Raw genomic sequence first — 17,942 nt, forward strand, 5'->3', positions numbered from 1 at the left:
TTATTATGGTTCAGGAGGGTTATCTTTCCTTAGGCCTGGCCGTTTGTCAAACTTTTCTTTAGATTCTGGGAACTATTCCAGAACCTCTTTTAAATTTTCTCACCTCCCCCGCTTCTTGAGCTAGACTGGTTTGCTTACTGGTTTCTGCTCCTTGCAGCCCAAAGAATGGTATTTTATTGATCTATATACTGCCATCTAGTTTCAGAAAAAAGTTATGAGAAAGTATTAAAGGCTAAGTTACACAAAGTGCATTCTTATAACAAGAATGGAAGCATCCCAGTTCTAAATCTGTCACTAAACAGTGGAGTTACTTTGGAGAAGTTACTTCACATCTCTGGGTCTCAGCATCCATATGCATAAGGAAGTCACTGGGATCTCTTCCAATTCTCTTTCACTAAAATTAACAAAACAAAACTGGCCCTTCCCTCCAACTGGGGATGTTTTATTGTTTCATCAATATCTATTTTGTTTGCCCTAATACTTTCTAAAAGACCTAGATATAATTAATATTCTTTGAGCAGGAAATTAGAGAAAAATGCTTTCTGGGAATGACAAAGAGAAAATGCTGAGAAGCTGTCCAGGACTTGAAAACACACAACCTTCTTTTCCTACTATCTCAACTTCACATACACTACTGTATGATGATGGAGAAGGAAATGGCAACCTACTCCAGTACTCCTGCCTGGAGAATCCCACAGACAGAGGAGCCCGGTGGGCTATCGTCCATGGGGTCGCAGGGTCGACATGACTGAGCGACTAACACACACACACAGGATGATGCAGAACCCAGCAGAAGCAACTGACGGGCACTTTTTACAAGTTAAGGGCCTGGCCGGTCTAAACAAGCTAAAGTGACAGGTAAGCAGGAAGGGTGCCTATTAACACTGGCATGTAAGTAATGAGAGCTGTGTGTTAGGCAGACGCTGGGCATCAGGAAGTTACAGGCATTCATTTCCACGAGACCACTCTGGATCCAGTTCAACATGGAGGCCTTTAAGAGCACTGCCAACTCAAGTTAAAATACAGACAAGGTTAGAGTCAAGATTCTGGGCTAAACCTTGAGGCCTTGAAGCTACTTCCCTGATTCTTCTTTACCTCACACCCGTGTCTGTCTTCTCTGGAAAAGGACTAAAGAAACAGTATTTCAAGAGATCAAGAGCATTTAAAAGGTAAACCATTGTTTAATATTCCTGCTAGTCCCCACTGTTCTCATTTAAAATCTTTTTCTAGCAGTTTCTGCCTGTGGTTAGGATAAGGCCTATTAATACAAGCTATTTGGCATCTTAACAAACCAGTTGGGCAAAGCTGCGATCCCTGTATTATTAAGAAGGTGTTTCTAATTGTATTCAAATTTGTGAATTGATGTTCTGACCTATTTAATATTCAGGAATTTTAGGAATAAAAGATCATACTCAGATTTCAGTAAGCCTACAGAGTCAGATTGTATTAATTACTTCAAAAGCAACAAAATGAGCAGCCATTTAAGTATTCCCCCGAATTAAGTTATATAGTGTTTTCCTGTAATAATATTCAAATTACAAACAAGCCTGAATAGCTGGGAAGTCCCAGTTTTAAATTAAATACTGAAACCATAATCTGAGGATTAGATTTAGGATTAGAAAACATCTCAGTTTCCTCATTCATAGGACTGCTCTTCAACTTCTCCCCTCTGGACTGGGAGGAAGAAGGTTTCTGTACATTCCTATACAGTTCAGTTCAGTTCATTCCTATACAAGGGATGTTGTAATGCTCACCGAAGAGTATCTGTGAATAATAAGACTGGCTGCCCAGGAGAAGAAAGAAAAGTGTGACCTAAGGTACAAAATCAAAGACAGACGATTTAAATGTACAAAGGAGTCTGGATTGCTCTATGGGTCTACAGAAGCCATAACAAACTTTTGATCAAAGAAATAACTTAGTGAACAACATTTTAAAAATAAACAATTGTGTTTTAATGTTTATGAAGCAAGTTCACAAGTTATTTTTCCTCCTGCACGTCAAGTCTCTTTTTTTGCTTATTATACATAATTAATATACACAATATGTATAATTACATATATATAATTAATAAGTATAAATTCTCAAATACAGACATGGGTATGATATATACAAACAGACATGACCTCTAACCTAAAAGCAGCTTTCAAGAATAAGAGGTTAAATAAAAGCCAGAAATAAAACTTTCATTTGAGAAAATGAAGTAATACTGTTTTATAATAATAAATGAAAAAGAAAACCATAGTACTAAAATAGTCTGCTTTAGTAAAACCTTCATCAAAAGGTGCTATCCACTTGCACTAGAAATTAGAGAGGATTCAAGAACAATAGCAACCATGATTATATGAAGAGAAAAACAAATCCTTCCAGGAAAGATTAAGTCTCCAGGAGAAAAGGCTTTGACCACAGGGCTGCATAGGTAAATAGTGCCAAACATGGTGCAAGGTGTGCTGAGAGGTACCAGAGAAGAAAAATACAGACCCCTGTACTTAAGAGAGCCTGTAGTCTAGCTGAGATACAACATTAACAAAATACTTAAGAGACAATCTAATGATACCTTTTTTCATCACTGACTATGAGTAAAGTTTCATGAATTTCATCCTCGATAACCCCAGTTCTCTTCACCATGTTTAGTAACAGTACTAATACCACACAGTAGTTTAGTTATTTATGAATTTCAAGATACTTTAATAGGAAGTGATCCTCGTAACTACAGAGTAGAAATTACGCCCTCATCATTAAGAACTCCTCTGAGGTAAGTTCGCTTTCCTGAGCTCACCAATTTCCTGAATATAGTAGTTCTTCAATTCTGCTTGGTCCTAAGAATCACCTGGGGGAGCTTTTTAAAAACTACAGGGTCCACTCTCGGAGATTCTACCTTAATTGCATTGTGTGGGCAAGAGGTGTTGTTACACAGTCACTAGGCAACTCTAATATGCAGCAGGCAGGGCTGGGAACCGGCGCCCTGATACTCTCTCCTCCTCTCTCCCAACGCCTTCTCCCCCTGTCTCTCTGGTAACTGAATTTTCTGCTGGTGTGTGGACAACAGCTTACAGAATTGCTCAAATATGCCATCAAATCTAAGATGCCATCAATTGTAATGTTCACCATTACCTTATGTGCCACCAAGAAAGACAAAAGACTACCATGAAAATTTTACAAGTCAATGACTTTAAGACACACCCCGATTACAGAAATGTTAGGTGTAGAAAAGTGTGCCATATGATAGAGTTCTCCATCCCAGACTTACAATCACTCTACTCTCTGTAAGAAACTCCATGTCCTCCTGTGAACCATCATATCCTATCCTGTTGGTTTAGGCCCCCACCTCCCCACCCCTTCACCCCTCGACCATCTCATCACTAAAGACACGGGAGAATCTAAAGAGAAGATGGTAACACAAGGGACAGTGCTACCAGAAAGCATTTGGGGGCAGAGACTCTTTTGGTCCCTGATTTCATAGCAAAATTCACTTTACAATTTTTCAAAGTCATACCCCTCATTTTGAGATTGTCGACAATGATTATTAACTTAAAACATCTTCTGAAAGAGAAGGCAAAATTCTGTTTTGCCAAATAGCACTATAAAAATGAGTTCTCTACAATAATATAATTTTGGTGTTCATTTGATGGCTCATAGAAGCACTTTGCTCATCTAGTTACAATAAAATTTTCCAGTGAATAATAATGCATAGTCTGCACTTCAAAAAAAAAAAAAAGAGCACACTCATTTTAAAAACTCAAATGACTTCTGCTTACAGAATTATAAAACACAGGTTTCCCCGCAACACTCATCTCCCAAAGTACATTTTAAATATGAATTAGCATGATTTGTAAAGTGTTTTCAAGATTACCTCTGTAATGAAAAGCAAAGAAACAGTGGAATGGAATTTTGTCAGAACCTCTCCTTTGGTCATTTTAATGTGTGCTCCTTTTGACACAAAGCGCTTTAATCTTTTCTACACTCCTCAAGTGGGGTTTAAAAATCTGCTGAAGCAGCAAAGTTCCCTGGGCTTCTTGGAAGACTCAGTTCAACGCTGTAAAACACTTCCAAGCTTATTCCTCCAAATGGAATTACACATGCACATCACCATTCTTCCAGAAGCTATCATGAACGAGGCCTAGGAGGACTTGACACTCTGCACAGCTGGTGAGATACTGTGGTCAGTCAGCTCTACAAGGCGGGTAAGACAGTACCTGTGCTGATGAAGCCCAGTACCAGACAACACCTAATGCAGAAAACGTTCATATTTCAAAACAAAACTAAAGTTTTGGCATTTAAACAGAACTAGGTTAACACAGAAAAATCCGTGATTCTTAAACTATGTTAATATATAACACTGCCTCCTTTACTTTTATTTTTCAACACCAAAAAGAAACAAAAGTAACATAATTATAGCTGAGTATCAAAATGAGTATTTCTCACATTCAATGCTATTAACAGGAGGCTATGAAAAATAAGAAACGCATACATTAAAAAAAAAAAAAAAACTCTGCTTGTGAAAGGTATAGGAAGGTCAAGCCAAAAAGTAATCAGAGGACATGAAAGTCAGATGGCCAAAGGTTAGCCAGATTTTGGAAAATGAACAAATAAAGATATCACTGCAGATCAAGGAGATGGGTATTAAATTCAAGTGAAGAAGAAAGACCCATATTAATAAGTCTCAAAAAATACAGAGAAGTTGAGAGCCGAGACACAGTGACAGGTTTCAGTAAAAATTAACAGCTCCTGCTCTTTCTGTAGTTGGCTTCACTTTCTTAGTGCAGCAACAAGGAATCATCTTTTCTTTTTAAAAGAAAAAAAAAAAAAAAAAAGGAATTAATGCATGCAGGTAAAAATAACCAAAAAGATTTGGTAGAGGCAGAGAATGAAGAACCAGAAACCCCATGTTTTTAATAAAGGCAGCTTCATCCCTTTTCCTTGAAAAGGAGTGTCTGAATTTCATAAAAGAGTGATCTGTTGAGTCTCGGGGAATTACCATATCTTTTATCTTCTAACCAAGAGAGAGATCTTCTTGGTAAGGTTCTACTTCCTTATGGCAAGACAATATCTCTGGCATATTCTGTGTCAATCACGTTGCTGACAATGACCTCATTTCCCATCAAGAGTTGGCAGATAAGAATTCCCATTGGCCTGGAGTAAGTTCTGCCTAATGCAGGCAGTGGAAGATTGGCATCACCATACAGCAGAAAGATTTTGCTAAAAATTGGTTAGGCACTGGGCCTAACCAATGAATATACTCGGAACAAGAACCTTTCAGTGACACTGTTTAAGTCCTCCAAGCTGGCTGTCACCAACAGGAACACAAATTAGCAACGCTGGTGAGTGAGGATACAGAGAAAGGGAGACCTCATACACTGTTGGGGTGGGTGAACTGGTGCAGCCACTGTGGAAAACAGTATGGAGGTTTCTCAAAAACTAGAAACAGAGCTACTGTACAAATCAGCAATTCCACTTCTGAGTATATATTCAGAGAAAATTCTACTTTGAAAAGCTATATACAAGGACCCCAATATTCACAGCAGCATTATTTACAATTGTGAAGGTATGGAAACCTTCACAAGCTAACGGTCCATTCCCAGATGAATGGTTAGAGAAGATGTGGTGTGTGCGTGTATACATTCACACAATGGAATACTACTCAGCCATAAAAAAGAATGGAACACTGCCACGTGCAACAACATGGACAGACTCACAACTCAGGACGGACTTATGCCAAGTGAAACAGGTCAGACAGAAACAGACAAATACCGTATGACATCACTTGTATGTGAAATCTAAAAACAAAAGCCAGATAACACCAAGTGCTGGAGAAAATGTGGGGAAACAGGAACCCACAGGCACCGCTGGTACAAGACTGCACTGTTAGAGCGCATCTTGGGAGTCATCTGGGAGTGCCAAGTGAAACTGAACGCGCCCCGCAAGCTCTCCCCTGGGTATCTACCACACAAGTTTCCACAGACACCTGTAAGAGGACATGCTTCAAACTGTTCACCACAGCAAGGGACTGAGGCAGCCTGGGGGTCCATCACCAAGGAATCAAAAACAACATTCACTGAGTGTCTAGGTGTGAAATACTCCAGAGGTAGCGAAATATGTATATACTACAGCAACCCGAACTAACGCAAAAAACAGACATATAGATATATGTGAGAAAATACATCTTCAAAGTTGACTAAACTTTGTCAAACTTTATATGTGTGATTACAGATGTCTATGATAGACACTTAAAAAAAAAAAAAAACATCTTTCTGCCTGCAAAGCACATGACATCTTCAAGTCTAGTGGTCAAGTGGATTTAAACAAGCTCATCTTTCCTGTGTAGGTTAAGCCCTTCTGCTTAAACAATTAACTGATTACTTCCAGTCTGGATCTGCAGTGAGGCAGAGAAACATGGTCACATAAACCCATGGATGTCCTCCTCGGAATAGTTACTGAAGCACCATTTTTACAGTTTTCGGGCTGTGTGGACTTGACTGACATGACTCTCCCCACCCTCCAGCCCCCAAAGTAAGTAAATATAAGCTTAGAAAGAAAAAGACAACCTGGCTTTCTCCTCGGAAACACATGCACCGTACCAGCGGCAATGAGCAACAAAAGCCCTGTGATTACTGTAAACTGCAATCATCTTGCTTTGATGCGAATGGAGTGGAGCAACGCAGAGAAGGCGGGGTCTCCTGGGTACCATTTTTCTTTCTTAAGATTGCAAGTTGGGAGCTACAGGACTGAAAAAAAAAAAAAAAGTCCTATAGATTCTTATCAGCTTCCAGCGAGGCACTAAGACAAGCCTTCTGTTACACTACTGTTGCCTGGCCACGGGTGGCAAACACATCTTACATGTCAGGTTTGCAGAAGCCAAGAATGTCAGAGTGAAGTCTAGAGTGAGAAAGGGCAGTCAAGGGTTAGGGGCACACGATACGGTGGTTCACGGTCAAAGAAAGCCAGAAGGAAAAAAGACACACACCAGTAGGTTTGAAAATCAGAAAGCAGAAGTGAGCGAGTCAGCAGGTGTAAGGGGGCCCTGGGGGTGACGGCTGAAGGGGTCAGCGTGGTGCCTCAGGTCTCCAGCCCGCGAGGCCCAGCCTCTAGCAGCACTAGCCCCAGGGCTCCTCCAGGAAGGCATCGGTAAACAGGCCAAAGAGAGTAAAATGCAGCAGACCAAGGCTTACACAGAATTCAACTATCTCTCTTTATTTTAACATTCAAAGAAAACATGAGCACAGTCGCCACCACTATCCTACAGCTGCGTTCTACTGATTCTGGTGTCCCATGTGCATTGTAAACAACTGGTTGGTTGGGACCTATAGAACAAAAGTCAAATTAACCTAAGAATTTTTTTGAATGAGAAAAACTGGTTTAGGAAGCTTACTGAAGTCTTCTCAATGGGCCTTACAGATGCTAAAAAAAGCAATTAAGAATATCCACAAAAAACTTGGAAAAAAACAAAGAAGGTCTACCAATTACTCCAATGAGGCAAAGTTTTTTTCTTTCTTTTAAAAAAAAGGAGTTAGCACAAATGACTTTTTGAGGATTCTTTGGACTGGGATAGGTAGAACAGACGTTTATGTGACTGAAACGGACTGCTACACTACCTGGGGCGGGCTTCCCTCACGGCTCAGTCGGTTGAAGAATCTGCCTGCAATGCAGGAGACCCGGATCCTAATCCTCGGTCAGGAAGACTCCCTGGAGAAGGAAATGGCAACCCACTCCTGTATTCCTGCCTGGAGAATCCAGGCAATGGACAGAGGAGCCTGGCAGGCTACAGCACACAGGGTTGCAAGAGCTGGACACGAGTTAGTGACTAACCCATCATAGACTTCACTAAAAGAGGACTGTACCTGTAAGCGGAACTGGCACGCCTTTGCTGGTTGTGCTATTCCGTGCTTGCTACTCAGATACATTTACTACTAAGAAAAGAAGTCCCACCCCCCGCCCCAAACCTATCCCATATTTCAGAAAAAGTCATATCCATAGGTAAGACTTGATTTCCAAACCACAAAATCAACACACATGAAATTGTCAGAATATACCAGTAAACTTTTCTTAAATGATGCGGTGCTGAGAGGAAGCTTTAGTCTAAATTCTCTAGGCCAGAATCCTGGAGTGAGTAGCCTTTCCCTTCTCCAGGGGATCTTCCCAATCCAGGGATCGAACCCAGGTCTCCCACAATGCAGGTGAATTCTTTACCAGCTGAGTCACAAGGGAAGGCCACTTCTATCAAAGTTGGAAAATTTTAAAGACCTTTAATGTAATAAAAATGTAAATAAATTTGACCAAATCTGAAGTCTAATTCTGTAGTTCCTCAGAATAATTTAGCAGGTAGATCAGCCAAATAATAGTGTACTGGGGACTATGTTCACACTTCTTACCACTGGGTCTTTAAACTCAAGAAATGAAAACTCAGATCCCTAAAATGTTTTGGAAAGCAATTCACGAGGGAAGAAGGAAAAAAAAGAAAGGGAGGGGAAAACACCATACTCACACTGTTAGAGCTCAAAAAAAAAAGGGGGCAACAGGCTTTGGTCTTTTCTCTCCCTTTTTGTGAACGCTGGGGGTGGGGGTGGGGGTGGGGAACAGCAGCAGCAGAAGAAACCCAACTAATCTGGCCCATGACATTATTTTATAGCAGTTATTTTGAATCTGTCTGTGTCTTATCTTCTCGAGGGAGCACTCATTCGTGCGCACACACACAAACACATAAACACACAGACACACGGTTACAGCATTTTCCACAGCAGTCCAAGTCTTTGTTCAGTATGTTTAGGGTGAAACAAGCTCATGAATTTTCCATAGGAAATCTTAACCAAAAAAAAAAAAAAAAACCACTGTAAAGCCTGTATATTTGACTTTTTTCTACTTGTAGGGTAAAAAGCCAAAATAACAGAACCTTTTGCTGAAAGACATGAAGAAAATTTCCTCTCTTACTGATTCCCCAAATCAGAATCACATGCAAATCCAATTAACTTAAGTACAATGTCACAAATAATGGGTTTAAGTATTCTCATTTGTGTTTCTAAAATGACACCACCACTGTGAAATGTGTGACCTTTTACAGGAGAGAAAATTCTATACACCTAGGTCCTTTCTCTTTGGGTTTCCTACTTACAATTTACTTTAAAATATGACAGCAATTCCCCATATATTATTCTCTGAAAGGTGACAGTATTGTTCAATATTAAGCCTGCCTGTTTAACAACTTAATTTTGACACTGAGAAGTGAATAAAAATTTACACTTAGCTGGAGAATTAAATATATATAACGGCTTAACTGCCCATTGGAAATTCAATTCACTGAGTAACTTTTATTTACGTCTAAGAATATCTATGAAAACCTTTTCACAGCAGGTTCCTTCCCTGATACGGTTAAATGCAAATTATCTTTTTTCCCTCTTACTCCAGAAAGCTCCTGCATACATAGCTGATACGCCACCTACTGCAAAACCGAGCTGACAGCGCAGGCGATGCTGCCAGCATTTCCATTCCATCACCAGGCTGGGGCTGAATAAAGGCGTGTTTGTGTGGTAGTGTTTCTTTTTTAAAAATCTCAACGCCAAGAAGAACAAGCTGAAATAGCGTGTTCAAAAATGGAGCGTAAAATAAACAGAAGAGAAAAAGAAAAGGACTATGAAGGGAAACACAACAGCCTGGAAGATGCTGACCAGGGAAAGAACTGCAAATCCACTCTGATGACCCTCAACGTTGGTGGATACTTATACATCACTCAGAAACAAACACTGACCAAGTACCCAGACACTTTCCTTGAAGGCATAGTCAATGGAAAAATTCTCTGCCCGTTTGATGCCGATGGTCATTATTTCATAGACAGGGATGGGCTCCTCTTCAGGCACGTTCTAAACTTCCTACGAAATGGAGAACTTCTACTGCCCGAAGGGTTTCGAGAAAATCAACTTCTTGCACAAGAAGCAGAATTCTTTCAGCTCAAGGGACTGGCGGAGGAAGTGAAGTCCAGGTGGGAAAAAGAACAGCTGACACCCAGGGAGACCACTTTCTTGGAAATAACAGATAACCATGATCGCTCACAGGGACTGAGAATCTTCTGTAATGCTCCGGATTTCATATCAAAAATAAAATCTCGTATTGTCCTGGTGTCCAAAAGCAGGCTGGATGGCTTTCCTGAGGAGTTTTCTATATCGTCAAATATCATTCAATTTAAATACTTCATAAAGTCTGAAAATGGCACTCGACTTGTACTGAAGGAAGACAACACCTTTGTCTGCACCTTGGAAACTCTTAAGTTTGAGGCCATAATGATGGCCTTAAAGTGTGGTTTTAGACTGCTGACAAGCCTGGACTGCTCCAAAGGGTCAATTGTTCACAGCGATGCACTTCATTTTATCAAGTAATTACCTGTGTCATGAACAAAGGCAACAAGCATGCAGCCAGCAAGCTTCGGAAAACCTCGGCATCAAAGGCATCCCAAATAACGTGCCCAACTAGCTCTGTACTCAGAGTCCTGCTGCTAATCAATTACTGTGAGCTAACGGTATGTAAATTCTATCGCTAAAGATGTCCTTCTCTAGGGTGTTCCTGCTAATCAAATGTACACTTAAAGTGAAAACAGTGATCTTCTACATACTGTAAATAAAGACGGAATGCTTTTGCTATTTGTTTATTTTTCCTTAAGCTATCTTTCAATCAGAATGTCTTGGGTACTTGTACAATGAACAAGCATGTATATTGTCATTCTTTTAAGGAAAGGATAATAAAATATTTTAAGGGACTATGAGACTTTAAATCCTTTCTACTCATGGCAAAAATCTACGAAGAAACTGAACTGATAAAATTAACCATTGAGAGCAAGAGAGATGTGCAGATCTACTAAAACAGAGCTGTGGTGAAAGCAAAACGAGATTGTAAGCATCAAAGCTATGGATTTAATGTTTGATGGCAGGCACCAAAAGCTTGTTCATAGTTTCTGTATTTCATACTAGAATTATAGCTGGATTGATATACTGCTGAAAATTCCTAGAAAACTGCTTGATGACAATAAAAAAAAAATCAAAGCATGACTAACTTCTTTGCTTATAGTTAATAATTATAGTAAAAAGTTTCATGTGTCCCTTTTAAAACAAATATGCCTTTTAATGACTTCATACCATATTATGCATTGATGCAGTCAAGTGGCAGGCTGCAGGCTATAGTAAACCTGGCTGGATTTGCAAGTGACAAAAATCAGCCAATTCATTCCTTTGCAGACTGAACTCCAATACAGCATGGGTAACTTATTCTCAATAAAGTATATGGTATTAGAATAATGAAGAGAGTTCATTTTCAGAATTATCCTAAATATCTCATCTTTCAAGCTCAAAAATAACACATGAGTAACACTAAACATTATTCCTATGAAAGAAGTTTATTGATTCTTCTCAGTACCTCTTTTGATGGTAAATCTCAGGCTCAGTGAGTTTGTGGTTATTTCTTTAGTTCATGCTAAACAAGAGGTTATTTTTTAAAATTAGGTTTTATGTATGGCTATCTCAATTAAATAATCAAGAAAGTTAGCTTTAAAGGTGAGAACATTTTTTGCTCGCAAAGAACAGCTAAATCATTTATTTCTATGCCACTTATTTTCTTTGACTTCTAAGTACAAATAACATCTTAATTCACCCCTTTAAAATTTAACCATTAAAACTGGTCATTAAATCTTGACTTTAATAAACTTTAACAAAATATTTCTGAAAATCTTAACTGAGATTACAGAAGTTAGCATCTATGCAAAAAGTTTGCTTACACATAAAAACTTAGGAGAGCTAATATTCACTCAGAACTATAACTGACTTCCCATTACAACATCTAAGGTAATATAAAAGTTGGCTGTACATACTAAAAGAAATATTTTAAAACCTACTGTACAAAAAAGTCTTTTAAAAATCCATGTTAAAAACAAAAATCTCTACATCAACTGCATAATTTTCTTTCTGTATAACAAGAAAAAAAGTTTATAACATCAAATTATCCCTTATGTACTTAAAAACAGCTTAATCAGGATTCAAAAGAACTGTGAAAACAGAAAAAAAAAATACTAAAATCTATTTTATCAGTCACTATAATTGAACTATCTACATATCTCTCCAGCTTATGAGTTGACTTTTCCTTGGCATTTGGACTTTGTAATATTAAAAAAAAAAACAAAAACAACACGGTAATTATTTAATGTCAAAGTAAGATTTTCTCTAACAAGGTTTCATTTCAGATAATAAAAATAGCCCTGACACATCTTTTTACAGGAGATATAGTTTGTACAAATCTCCTTAGAAGTATCATAAGTGACACTTTTGCATCAGTTCACAAAAAATTTAACTGTTATAATAAAATTTTATTGATGGAAACCATTACTTTAGGAAATCTGCCACTGATTTTTTGAACATTTCTAAAAAATCATTTCTGAAATGCATTTAATTCTTCCTTAAGCTTTATCATAATATCCTAAAACATTTAGTAATCTAGAAGGAAATATGGCTAGATTTATTACTCTTGCAAAATTTTCATAAATATCTCTTCAAAATCACTTGCACTGGTATTTACATATTCAAGTGTCTGCATATTGTAAAGTGCACACGAAATACCTAGTTTTTAAAATTTTTATTGAAATATTGGTGATTTACAATGTGGGATTAGTTTCAGGTGTACAGCAATGGAAATGCCTAGTGTTTAAACTCTACTACTTTAAAAAATACTGAGAAATACTTCCCATTCAAAAGACTCAAGTAATTGTACAAAATGTCTACTATAAGTCAGAGTTGTCAGAACATTTTTGTTTGCGCTCAATGACGAACTTCCTCAAATCTTTTCTCATATTGTTCCAAAGAATAAATCACAAAGTGACTCTATCTTCTTTTTCAGAAGAAAGGTAATAAGAAAACAGGTTACTGCACTTGCCACACACCTAATATATATATGCGTGTATTTGGAATTATACCACATGGTGATTCTAGCATTACCCTTAAAATATAAAAGACAAACACACAGCTTAAGGTATACTGTATTTCTAAAATGCGTATGGCAATGTGCAGAACAAAGGGAAATGCTTACACAACTCAAATGATACAGAAATGCTGACTACTGTCTCAGACTGAAGATCATGATACTAATTAAGCTTTTTTTTTTTAAAGGAAAGTACTTATATTTGAAGTGCTATTCTTAAGATGTTAAAAGGTAACACTGTTTCATCACATGCCAGGTACCATTCTATGAACATATATTATCTCAATTAATCCTTACAATAACCCTAAGAAAGATAAAGAAAGAGACTTCGAGGGCTAAGGGACCTGCTAAGATCCTACAGTTACTGAGAGATCAAGGTGGAACCCGTATTTGAAACCTAGTTATACCAGCTCCAGAGACAGCAGGAACTACGCTTTTGCAGGACACTTATCTCTGTAACACCTAGACCTGGCATAGAGCAGGCATTCATGAAGTACATGCTAAACAAAGAATACCAAAATAGAGGTTTGCCTCACTTGGTAAAATCTCACGATGCAGGTATTCTTAAAACGTTGAGTGATAAATTGGATTTTGGGAAAGCAAATAATATTTTAAATGTCATGTCGTGTCATTTAAAGAACATGAGATGAATCATCTCACAAGAATAAAGAATATCCCAATTTGTATATTGGCAAATCGAGATTTTCACATGTCAGGTTTGCTGAAAAGGGGGGTTACTTTTTATGGCTTATAAAGTCCACAGAACTTCCTATGAGGAAAAAATACAGGACAGTGAAACAAATATGGGCTCTGGAGTCAGACCTGGGTTCAAATTCAATTAACTTCCCCTAATTTGCTTACATGACCATAAGCAAGATTCTTCATTCTTTGAACTTCAACATCCTCACAGTAAAACAGATAGTAATGATCAGCTGATAGGGCATTTATATGGCTTAAATTAAATTCTAAATTACATGTAAAATCCCTGGGGAAAGAAATGGTAACCCACTCCAGTATTCTTGCCCAGAAAATCCCCATGGACCAACGAGCCTGGTGAGCCACAGTCCATGGGGTCGCAGAGTTGGCCACGATTGAGCAACTGAACAGCAACATGTAAAATGCCTCACCTATCACAGACTTTCCATAGCCTGGTTATTAGCTTATCCAGTGCAAAGGTATCTTCATGTACATAACCATGAATAACAGGCACAAAAATGCACATTTACATTAACTACGCTTTCAACTTAAGACATGAACAGAACAGAGAACTTTCAACAAATGCAAGCTTCATACTGTGTTGAACTCTATAAATACAAGGCTCTACTTTAAATTGCTCCAGGCAAATGCAGTTTTCAACTTTATTAGTTTAAAAATACATATGGTAAATTTTTCTTAGGACATTTATCTCCTAGCTTCATATGCAAAATCTACAAGAGCAAAATAATCACTACAGCTGTTTTCAGCAATTTAAAATCAGTCAGTGGAGAAGGAAATGGCAACCCACTCCAGTACTCTTGCCTGGAAAATCCCATGGACGGAGGAGCCTGGTAGGCTACAGTCCATGGGGTCACAAAGAGTTGGACACGACTGAGTGACGACACCTTAGACCTTAGAGCTAGGAAGGATTTTGAGATGATCTTGTTTATCCCCTGGGTTGCTGAAGGAAATATCTTCTGTTTTTCTATGCTGGAATCTCTGAAGAACGATATGAAACTTCGCATGTGAAATGTACTTTGTTATATAGCCCCTTCTAGTTAAGAAACTTTGTTTATACCTTATTGAAATCTCTGTTGAGAAGGTTCCAGCAGAAACTCATTTGTAGTTTCTTTATAGGAAGAAAACTAGTTCTGTCAAATGCCTGTTCTGTATTATTCTGGTTATAACACAGGGTAGGCTCAGTAATATGAAAGAGAAATAGGTTATTATTTGTAATATTAGGTTGGTGCAAAAATATTTGTACTTTCTCATTGTTGAACTTTGCCTTTTATATTGGCATACATTGTTTAATAAATGTGATTATGTTATACACCAAAAAAAAATAAATAAATAAAATCAGTCAGGAATAATGTGATATCACACTCTTAAAGATACCCCTGTCTAATAAATTATGATCAAATGCCTTAAGCTGCAATGGTGTCAGACAAGGTTAAAATCAGAGCACTGGAATCATAATAATCTTGCAAATAAAGCAGAGATGTAATATGAACTATCCAAAACAGCATGCAACTTAAAAATTATTTATATTTTGTTTTTTAAACTTTTTTTATTGGAGGTGACTTACAATGTATTAATATATGCTGTACAGCAAAATGACTCAGTTAAATACACACACATTCTTTCTTATATTCTTTTCCATTATGGTTTATCCCAGGATAACTGAATATGGTTCCCTGTGCTATAAGGCAGGACCCTGTTTATCCATTCTATACATAACAGTTTGCATCTACTAAACCCAAACCACCAGTCCACCCATCCCCCTCTGCCCCTTCCCCATATTTAGCTCTGAAACATATAATGGTTACTTCCGTACGTAGCAGACTTATCTTCCTAATCATATTTTGCCTAAGTTAATAATAAAATTATTTTGCTTCTGTGAACACACACCAAGGGGATGGTGATAAAGAAAGATGTGCTGGGAAGAGGGCAATAGCTAAGATGAAATTTTGAATAAGTGACTATATTCCTACTTCTCCTCTTTGCAAAGATACACAAGAGTTCAAGAGATTCAATTAAACAAAAGTCACCACTATTAATGTAAGTCTTACAAGCTATTATAAATAACTTACAGTTAGTTACATCCTTCCAAGAATGCAGAAACTATGCAATATCAAGCATTTTCTACATAAAATAGAGTAACTCTAAATTTAAATTACTACACATTTTTAAAAACATACTGCATATTAAAAAGTCAAATAATTATACTATATTTCCTTGTTACCTGTCTTAAAAAATTATTCCCCAGCATAAAATAAAAATAAATAAGATGCAGTTAACCTAAGAGTACAGCAGGTTTTTCCAAACTGAGGACTCCAGAATATTCAGTTACATTTAACAGCAAATTTTAGTAATTTTTTTAAAAAAAGATTTAGTTATTTTACAAGTTCCTTTTTGAAGACAGGCCCAAACTTTCAAAAGTTATTTTGATTACAGCCTTTTAGAATCTTCAGTACATATTTTTCTACATAATTAAAATATAAAATTGGGCAAGTCTGATTTTTAACAAATTCCACGCTACTGATTTTACCTTGTTATAGGTTTGTTAACTAATATTAAAAGTTTCTTAAAACTGTTGAATGATACAAACTTTAACCATAATGATTACTTGAGTTTGATAAACTTCTATGACTTAAGGTCGTTTTACAAAGAACTACAACATTTAGCATTTACTTCAGGTGCCCTATCATTTGATGAATTTTCATTGATATTTATTTTTTAAAAACTACTTTGAATTTTACATTTTTTCCTATCCACACAAAGGAAAGACTGTATCAGTGTGTATAGAAATAATTACTAATAAAGGTTGATGATTATTAGATAGAAATACCAAGCAAAAGAATCTAAAAGTCACAGGTGACTGCTTTATAAAAAAACGGAACCCAAAACTGCAACCCACAGGCATTTATGACACATACATGTTTACCTTTCACAACACAGCCAGAAAGAAACACGCTGGGATGCAATATACAGATATTCAGCTACCTTGAAAACTGAAGACAGGCTTTACCAAAATGTCATTTTGGTTCCCAGTTATATATCACTCCTCTCTTTTTCCTATCTTATCAGAATTTAATTATTTGGATATAAGGTAGACTGTACTTAATAAGAGGCAAGAAGGCTCAACTATATCTCTTACAATTCTATAACAAAAATTTATATACTATAAAATTCACTATACAATTTTAATATATAGAAAAATAGTAAAACTTCATATAAAAATTTGGTAGGTAACACTGAGGTTGTTTAATGAAGCACGGTTAAACATTAAGTAAAATCATCCCCAACTGTCATTCTGTGTCACCCTAAGACAATTTAAAGGATGTAACATTTTAAAGTAAATTAATTCTCTTTATTTAAACAAACAAACAAACAAAATGGAATATGTACTAATAGTGGCCTTTTTGGTTCAAAGTAGTGGGAAGGAAAAGCAGTTGAAGATTTAAAAATCAAAGTAAAAAAAGACATATCGGACTTCCCTACTGGAGCAGTGGATAAGAACCTGCCTGCCAACGCAAGGGACACAGGTTCAATCCCTGGCCCAGGAAGAGTCCACATGCCTTGGAGCAACTAAGCCCACGGGCTACAATTACCGAGTCTGCCTGCTCCAACTACTGAGGGCCGTGTGCCTAGTCTGTGCTCCGCAACGAGAGAAGTCACCGCAATGAGAAGCCTGCACACCGCATCAAAGGGTGGCTCCTGCTTGCTGCAACTAAAGAAAGCCTGAGCACAGCAACAAAGACCCAGTGCAATGAAAAATAAACACATTTCTTTTCTTTTTTTAAAAAAGGACATATCAACTCCACCAATGTTAAAACCGGCTAATGAAGTAGAAAGTGAAGAGGAACTAAAAAGCCTCTTGATGAAAGTGAAAGAGGAGAGTGAAAAAGTTGGCTTAAAGCTCAACATTCAGAAAACTAAGGTCATGGCATCCGGTCCCATCACTTCATGGGAAATAGATGGGGAACAGCAGAAACAGTATCAGACTTTATTTTTTTGGGCTCCAAAATCACTGCAGATGGTGACTGCAGCCATGAAATTAAAAGATGCTTACTTCTTGGAAGAAAACTTATGACCAACCTAGATAGCATATTCAAAAGCACAGACATTACTTTGCCGACTAAGGTCCGTCTAGTCAAGGCTATGGTTTTTCCTGTGGTCATGTACGGATGTGAGAGTTGGACTGTGAAGAAGGCTGAGCGCTGAAGAATTGATGCTTTTGAACTGTGGTGTTGGAGAAGACTCTTGAGGGTCCCTTGGACTGCAAGGAGATCCAACCAGTCCAT

The 17,942-nt window shown here is 37.5% G+C and overlaps 2 protein-coding genes across 2 annotated transcripts in view; one reads left to right on the forward strand and one right to left on the reverse strand.

The window, feature by feature from the left end:
* The window catches only part of GTF2F2 (general transcription factor IIF subunit 2), a 134,656-nt gene that overhangs the window by 66,574 nt on the left and 50,140 nt on the right, over positions 1 to 17,942 (reverse strand). The gene's annotated exons all lie outside the window — the stretch shown is intronic.
* Positions 851 to 11,295, forward strand: KCTD4 (potassium channel tetramerization domain containing 4). The gene is made up of 2 exons (XM_005687429.3): positions 851 to 1,169; positions 9,397 to 11,295. Exon 2 carries the CDS (start codon positions 9,582 to 9,584, stop codon positions 10,359 to 10,361), a length of 780 nt encoding a protein of 259 aa, XP_005687486.1. The 5' UTR covers positions 851 to 1,169; positions 9,397 to 9,581; the 3' UTR covers positions 10,362 to 11,295.

The sequence above is a fragment of the Capra hircus genome, chromosome 12 (assembly GCF_001704415.2).
Source record: "Capra hircus breed San Clemente chromosome 12, ASM170441v1, whole genome shotgun sequence".
NCBI lineage: Eukaryota > Metazoa > Chordata > Mammalia > Artiodactyla > Bovidae > Capra > Capra hircus.